The sequence below is a fragment of the Pristiophorus japonicus genome, chromosome 8 (genome assembly GCF_044704955.1).
Source record: "Pristiophorus japonicus isolate sPriJap1 chromosome 8, sPriJap1.hap1, whole genome shotgun sequence".
Taxonomy (NCBI): domain Eukaryota; kingdom Metazoa; phylum Chordata; class Chondrichthyes; family Pristiophoridae; genus Pristiophorus; species Pristiophorus japonicus.
This window is the reverse complement of record NC_091984.1, coordinates 163462983-163470777: the sequence shown is the minus strand read 5'-3', so window position 1 is coordinate 163470777 and position 7795 is coordinate 163462983. Positions and strand designations below refer to the sequence as shown.

At 57.3% G+C, this 7795-nt stretch overlaps 1 protein-coding gene across 1 annotated transcript; it reads right to left on the bottom strand.

The window, feature by feature from the left end:
* Positions 1-1656: 1656 nt before the first annotated feature.
* LOC139269213 (basic salivary proline-rich protein 2-like) lies at positions 1657-4800 on the bottom strand. The gene is made up of 2 exons (XM_070888304.1): positions 4519-4800; positions 1657-3522 (listed from the first exon to the last, which is right to left on the bottom strand). Exons 1-2 carry the CDS (start codon positions 4798-4800, stop codon positions 1657-1659), a joined length of 2148 nt encoding a protein of 715 aa, XP_070744405.1.
* Positions 4801-7795: the final 2995 nt, after the last annotated feature.

Below are 7795 nucleotides of genomic sequence, written 5' to 3'. Positions count from 1 at the left end.
GCCTCCATTATTTCTTGATTTATACTCTGTCCAACAGTGTAGCTCCTGTTAGGGGGCTTATAGACTCCGCCCACCAGTGACTTTTCCCCTTATTATTCCTTATCTCCACCCAAACTGATTCAACATATTGATCCTCTGAGCCAATATCATTTCTCACTAACGCACTGATCCCATCCTTTATTAACAGTGCTATTCCACCTCCTTTTCCTTTCTGTCTGTCCTTCCGAATTGTCAAATACCCCTAAATATTTAGTTCCCAGTCCTGGTCACCTTACAACCACGTCTCTGTAATGGCTATCAGATCATACCCATTTGTATCTATTTGTGCCGTCAACTCACCTATTTTATTATGAATGCTACGTGCAGTCAGCTTTTAAATTTGTTTTTTCACCATTTTCCCCTGCTTTGACCCCACTTTCTGATTCACCTTTGTGTTTATACATTCTGTCCCTTCCTGGCATGCTCTGGTTTTTATTTCCCCTGGTGCTACCCTGCTCTATTGCCTTCTCCTTGTTCTTTGACTTTTTACATTTTTGCTCAGCTGAACCCTCTCCCCCACTAATTAGTTTAAAGCCCTCTCTATAGCCCTAGTTATTTGATTCACCAGGACCCTAGTCCCAGCACGGTCTAAGTGGAGCCCGTCCCAACGGAACAGCTCCCTCTTACCCCAGTACTGGTGCCAGTGCCCCATGAACCAAAACCCATTTCTCCCACACCAGTCTTTGAGCCCCGTGTTTAACTCTATGATCTTATTTACCCTATGCAAATTTGCTCGTGGCTCATGTAGTAATCCAGAGATTATTACCTTTGTGGTTCTGCTTTTTAATTTGGCCCCTAGCTGCTCATACTCCCCCAGCAGAATCTCTTTCTTTGACCTACCTATGTTGTTAGTACCCACGTGGACCATGACAACTGGATCTTCCCCCTCCCACTCCAAGTTCCTCTCCAGCCCAGAGGAGATGTCCTTAACCCTGACTTCGGGACTCACTCTCTCAGTTGCAGAGAACAGTATCTATCCCCCAAATAATACTGTTCCCTACCACTACAACCTTTCTTTTTACTCCCCCCACTTGAATGGCCCCCTGTACCACGGTACTGTGGTCAGTTTGATCATCCTCCCTGCAGTCCCTGCCCTTGTCCACACAGGGAGTAAAAGCCTCTAACCTGTTGGACAAGAGCAAGGGCTGGGGCTCCTCCATCACTACATCCTGAGTCCCCATACCTTCCTCACTCATAGTCACCCTCCTATCCCTGATCACGGATCGAATTTGAATTAATTAACCCAAGGGGTGTGACTGCCTCCTGGAACACAGCGTGCAGGTAACTCTCCCCCTCCCTGATATGTCATAGTTTCTGCAGTTCGGACCCCAGCTCATCAACACCAAGCCGAAGTTCCTCGAGCTGCAGACACTTGCTGCAGATGTGGTCACGATGGACCTCAGTGGGGTTCCACCAGCTCTCACATGCAACAGCAGAAACACAGGCCTGTCCTGCCATCTCTAATGTATTTAATTAATTAGGTTTAGTTTTTAGTTATTAATCCTGACCCCTAATCTAAGGCCCTTAATTCAAAGCAAGATAAGAGAGAAAACCTCACCAACCAATCGCTTCCCTGCCTTCCTGTGACGTTGAATGTAGATGCCCTGTTCAGCTTTGTCACCCTCTCTGACCTGCTTGTTGCTCCCTGCGGGGGGTCGCTGCTCCCTGCGGAGGCCGGGCTGTCCCTGCGGGGGGCCGGGCTGTCCCTGCGGGGGGTCGCTGCTCCCTGCAGGGGCCATGCTGCTCCCTGCGGGGGGTCGCTGCTCCCTGCGGAGGCCGGGCTGTCCCTGCGGGGGGCCGGGCTGTCCCTGCGGGGGGTCGCTGCTCCCTGCGGAGGCCGGGCTGTCCCTGCGGGGGGCCGGGCTGTCCCTGCGGGGGGTCGCTGCTCCCTGCAGAGGCCATGCTGCTCCCTGCGGGGGGTCGCTGCTCCCTGCGGAGGCCGGGCTGTCCCTGCGGGGGGCCGGGCTGTCCCTGCGGGGGGCCGGGCTGTCCCTGCGGGGTGTCGCTGCTCCCTGCGGGGGGCCGGGCTGTCCCTGCGGGGTGTCGCTGCTCCCTGCAGGGGGTCGCTGCTCCCTGCGGGGGGCCGGGCTGTCCCTGCGGGGGGTCGCTGCTCCCTGCGGGGGGCCAGGCTGTCCCTGCGGGGGGCCGGGCTGTCCCTGCGGGGGGTCGCTGCTCCCTGCGGGGCGCCGGGCTGTCCCTGCGGGGGGTTGCTGCTCCCTGCGGGAGCCGGGCTGTCCCTGTGGGGGCTGGGCTGTCCCTGCGGGGTGTCGCTGCTCCCTGCGGGAGCCGGGCTGTCCCTGCGGGGTGTCGCTGCTCCCTGCGGGGGCTGGGCTGTCCCTGCGGGGTGTTGCTGCTCCCTGCGGGGACTGGGCTGTCGCTGCGGGGGCCGGGCTGTCCCTGCGGGGGCTGGGTGTCCCTGCGGGGGCCGGACTGTCCCTGCGGGGGGTCGCTGCTCCCTGCGGAGGCCGGGCTGTCCCTGCGGGGGGCCGGGCTGTCCCTGCGGGGGGTCGCTGCTCCCTGCAGGGGCCATGCTGCTCCCTGTGGGGGGTCGCTGCTCCCTGCGGAGGCCGGGCTGTCCCTGCGGGGGGCCGGGCTGTCCCTGCGGGGGGCCGGGCTGTCCCTGCGGGGTGTCGCTGCTCCCTGCGGGGGGCCGGGCTGTCCCTGCGGGGTGTCGCTGCTCCCTGCGGGGGGCCGGGCTGTCCCTGCGGAGGCCGGGCTGTCCCTGCGGGGGGTCGCTGCTCCCTGCGGGGGGCCGGGCTGTCCCTGCGGGGGGTCGCTGCTCCCTGCGGGGGGCCGGGCTGTCCCTGCGGGGGGTCGCTGCTCCCTGCGGGGGGCCGGGCTGTCCCTGCGGAGGCCGGGCTGTCCCTGCGGGGGGTCGCTGCTCCCTGCGGGGGGTCGCTGCTCCCTGCGGGGGGCCGGGCTGTCCCTGCGGGGGGGTCGCTGCTCCCTGCGGGGGGTCGCTGCTCCCTGCGGGGGGCCAGGCTGTCCCTGCGGGGGGCCGGGCTGTCCCTGCGGGGGGTCGCTGCTCCCTGCGGGGGGCCGGGCTGTCCCTGCGGGGGGTTGCTGCTCCCTGCGGGAGCCGGGCTGTCCCTGTGGGGGCTGGGCTGTCCCTGCGGGGGGTCGCTGCTCCCTGCGGGGGCTGGGCTGTCCCTGCGGGGGGTTGCTGCTCCCTGCGGGAGCCGGGCTGTCCCTGTGGGGGCTGGGCTGTCCCTGCGGGGTGTCGCTGCTCCCTGCGGGAGCCGGGCTGTCCCTGCGGGGTGTCGCTGCTCCCTGCGGGGGCTGGGCTGTCCCTGCGGGGTGTTGCTGCTCCCTGCGGGGACCGGGCTGTCGCTGCGGGGGCCGGGCTGTCCCTGCGGGGGCTGGGTGTCCCTGCGGGGGCCGGACTGTCCCTGCGGGGGGTCGCTGCTCCCTGCGGGGGCCGGGCTGCTCCCTGCGGGGGCTGGCTGTGCGCAGCTTCAGGTTCCGCTTCTCCTCAGGTGTTGCCTGCTGGGTCAGGGGTGTCGCCGCTCATTCAGCTCATTCACTTTTCCCAGAGGCCAGCAGGTGTAGCGAGCATGGATTGCAAGCTTCCCCAGGGGGCAGGGTGCCACTGACTATGTGCACATTGCATTACCATGTGAACTCTGCCATTTTTATGAATGGACCTGGATTGCACTGCTCACGTGCTGTGGTGTATGACCACAGGCAGCGCGCCCTGCAGGTGAAAGCCCGTTATCCTGGCTGGAGTCACGATTCCTTTATTCTGCGGTAGCCCTCTGTGCCAGCTGTATTTGACCAACCGCAGCAAGCCAAAGGCTGGCTACTGGCACGAAAGGTTATCCACTCACGGCAAGGCTCATGAATGCGGTCAGGAATACGTACACAGAACTCTGACAACAAGGAACATTACACAGCACAGCAGCAGTGTCCTCGAGCAATGCTTGCTGCCTGGACCGCTCTGGAGGAGTCCTGCAGAATCAGCTGTGTGTGTATCAGATTTTGTGATAGTATGTTGCATGCTCCACAACCTGGGCATTGTGAGAGAACAGCCTTGTCAGCTGCCATTGGGCGGCAGCTGAGGAACAGAAACACAAGGAAGAGGAGGATGGGAAAGGGAGACCCTTCATGCCCAGGCTCCATGTGATCAGATCATTAATGAGCGATACCAGTAACCACAAGCACACCTCCCCATTCACCAACGTCCCCACGATCCTCAACTTCCCTCTATCACTGACCCTCACATCGTCCTCGTTCCCACAACACAGAAATAAAAACCATCAGAAAATGCATATTGCAACCAAATTTATAAATGAAATGATTACATAATGCACACGAATCACCCTTTTCATTGCGTCAGTGTCTTTGGCTGTCCCAGTGCTTCCCCAGTGGATGCAGCATGGCTGGTGGCAGGCTGCTGACTTCCAATTGAGGTGGCTGCAGGTGGCCTTGAGGACAACCTTGAGCAGCTCTGGACACAGAAGGCCCGGATGTACACTGCACCATCTCGGCGAAGGCGGCAGCAGTCTGGACCGGCTGGCTGACAGGCAACGGCGAAGACACTGCCAGAATGGCAGGAAATGCTGTCTTCATGTTCCATGGAACCACTGCCACGCCCCTGGGACAACACCGCTGCAAACCTAGTCTGGAGAACAGACTGATGGACTGCTTATCCACAATCATGATGGCAGCACTCAGAGCCTCTCCGGCAGCACTGAGATCCTTGCTGGAAGCTGTTTGTGCTGCAGTGCAAGTTGTGACATTGGCCATCAGACGCTGCAACATGGTGAGTTCCACTAGCTTTTTGTTTTACTCATTCTGGGATGTGGGCGACGCTGGCAAAGCTGGCATTCATTGTATTATGCTTATAATAAAGGATGAAACTGAGTACTGTGTACAATGAGTAAGTGTGGCCTTAGCTCCTTTAATTAGACTCCAGAGTGCAGGTACAGCCTGCTTATATACCATGCTCCCAAGGGATGCTGGAATCCCTTGAGACTCTAACAGGTAGGCTCTCTGGTGGTCAGGTGTGAAACAGGTTGACAAGGGTTACATGCATAACATCACTCCCTTGTAAAGTCAATAGTACACTTATTTACAAGGTGAGATGATCTGGGGCTTTTCGCTCCCTTGTCGATTGTCTCGGTACAAATGCTGGTGTGGGTGAGTTGGTTGGTTCTTCACTGGGCTGCTGGGCTGCTGGCCTTGCCGGGTTGCTGGGGATGGTGAGTTCAGCTTCGTAGTCAACTGTGATGTCGGTTGCCACTTGTGTGTGTGTTGGAGGGTCAAAGTTGGTGGTGTCCTCTTCGGGTTGCTCGTAGCTGTTAGTGAACTGCAATTTGGTTTGGTCCAAATGCTTTCTGCACGTTAGTCCATTGGCCGGATTGACCTGAAACATCCTACTCCCTTCTTTGGCTATGACAGTGCCAGCAAGCCATTTGGGACCATGTCCATAATTGAGTACAAACACAAGATCATTGATCTCAATATCGTGTGACAAATTTGCACGATCATGGTACATGCTTTGTTGATGCCGCCTGCCCTCGACGTGACCATGGAGGTCAGGGTGGACTAGAGAGAGCCATGTTTTGAGTGCCCTTTTCATGAACAGCCCAGCTGGGGGAACCTCGGTGAGCGAGTGTGGTCTGGTGCGGTAGCTGAGCAGGATTCGGGACAGGCAGGTCTGCAGGGAGCCTTCCGATACGCGTTTCAAGCTTTGCTTGATGGTTTGAACTGCCCGTTCTGCCTGACTGTTGGATGCGGGCTTGAACGGGGCAAATGTGACGTGCTTGATCCCATTGGAAGTCATGAATTCCTTGATTTCAGCACTGGTGAAACATGGCACATTGTCACTGACTAGGATATCAGGCAGGCCGTGTGTGGCAAACATGGCTCGTAGGTTTTCAATGGTGGCAGTGGACGTGTACGTGCTTATAGACATTATTACACATTCAATCTATTGTGTTCATAACACACAGATGAGACTGCACACAGGGAGGTTAAAGTACAGTGACCTCAGTCTTTATTAAGACACTCCAGAGTGAGGAACAGGCCTTAGGGGGCAGCTTATATACAGTGCTCCCAAGGGATGCTGGGATCCCTTGGGACTTCAGGGGATGCGCTCCCTGGTGGTGGAACATGGGTGTGCATGCTTTACAGATACACAACATCACTCCCCCACCCAAAGTCAAAGTGAAAACTATTTACAAGGTGAGGCGGTCGGGAGCCTTTCTTTCCCTGGTGGACCGCCTCGGTACAAATGTCTGTTCTGGTGTGTTGGCTGTGCCCTCGCTGGGCTGGCGTGTTGTTGGGCCTGCAGGGCTGCTGGGTGAGCCTGGCCTTGTTGGGCTGTTGGGCGTGATGGGTTCAATTTCCTGGTCCAGGGTGGTGTCGTTGATCCTTTGGGTGTGTGTTGTGGGCTCGAAAAAGGTGGTGTCTGCTGTGGGTTGTTCAGGGCAGTCTGTGAATCGCAGCCTCGTTTGGTCCAGGTGCTTTCTGCAAATTTATCCATTGTCTAGTTTACTACAAACACCCTACTCCCTTCTTTAGCTATCACCGTGCCCGCGATCCACTTGGGACCATGTCCATAGTTTAGCACATACACAGGGTCATTCAGATCAATTTCCCGTGACACAGTGGCGCGACCGTCGTTTACATTTTGTTGCTGCCGCCTGCTCTCTACCTGATCATGCAGGTTGGGGTGAACCAGCGAGAGTCTGGTTTTAAGTGTCCTTTTCATGAGTAGCTCAGCCGGGGGCACCCCTGTGAGCGAGTGGGGTCTCGTGCGGTAGCTGAGCAGTACTCGGGACAGGCGGGTTTGGAGTGAGCCTTCTGTGACTCGTTTAAGACTCTGTTTGATGGTTTGTATTGCCGGCTCTGCCTGCCATTGGAGGCTGGTTTAAACGGGGCCGAGGTGACATGTTTGATCCCATTGCGGGTCATAAATTCTTTAAATTCGGCACTGGTGAAATATAGCCCGTTGTCACTGACCAATATGTCAGCAGGCCGTGGGTGGCAAACATGGCCCTCAGGCTTTCAATGGTGGCGGTGGTGGTGCTTCCCAACATTATTTCACATTCAATCCATTTTGAAAAAGCATCCACCACCACCAGGAACATTTTACCGAGAAACGGGCCCGCATAGTCGACATGGATCCTCAACTGAGCACACACGCTGCATTGCCGTACACAGGACTCTAAGTCAGAGCCGATACCGGGCCACCACACGTGGAATCTGGCTATCGCTTTCATCATTACTATACCCGGGTGTGTGCTGTGGAGAACCGAGATGAACGTCTCCCTGCCCTTTTTGGGTAGCACAACGCGGTTACCCCACAACAGGCAGTCTGCCTGAATGGACAGCTCGTCCTATCGCCGCTGGAACGGCTTGATTGGCTCTTGCATTTCAACGGGGATGCTGGCCCAGCTCCCATGCAGTACACAGTTTTTTACTAGGGACAGCAGAGGATCTTGGCTGGTCCAAGTCCTAATCTGGTGGGCCGTGACAAGTCATTTATCATTTTCAAACGCTTCCATGGCCATCAACAAGTCTGCGGGCTGCACCACCATCAACAAGTTTGCAGGCTGCGCCATTTCCAACCCTTGTGATGGACAATGGTAGCTGACTGAGAGCACCCCCCGCAAGGTTCTCGGTGCCTGGCCTGTGGCGGATGGTATAGTTATACGCTGATAGGGCGAGTGCCTACCTTTGTATGCGGGCTGAGGCATTAGTATTTATCCCCTTATTTTCAGCAAACAGGGAGGTGAGGGGCTTGTGATCG

What these genes read in the sequence shown, in the direction of transcription:
- LOC139269213 (XM_070888304.1), bottom strand. Translation starts at nt 4,800, where the DNA reads ATGTTGCAGCGTCTGATGGCCAATGTCACAACTTGCACTGCAGCACAA. An exon ending in CTGCCGCCTTCGCCGAGATG is followed by an intron (nt 3,523 to 4,518) that starts GTGCAGTGTACA and finishes CTGACCCAGCAG; the next exon opens with GCAACACCTGAGGAGAAGCG.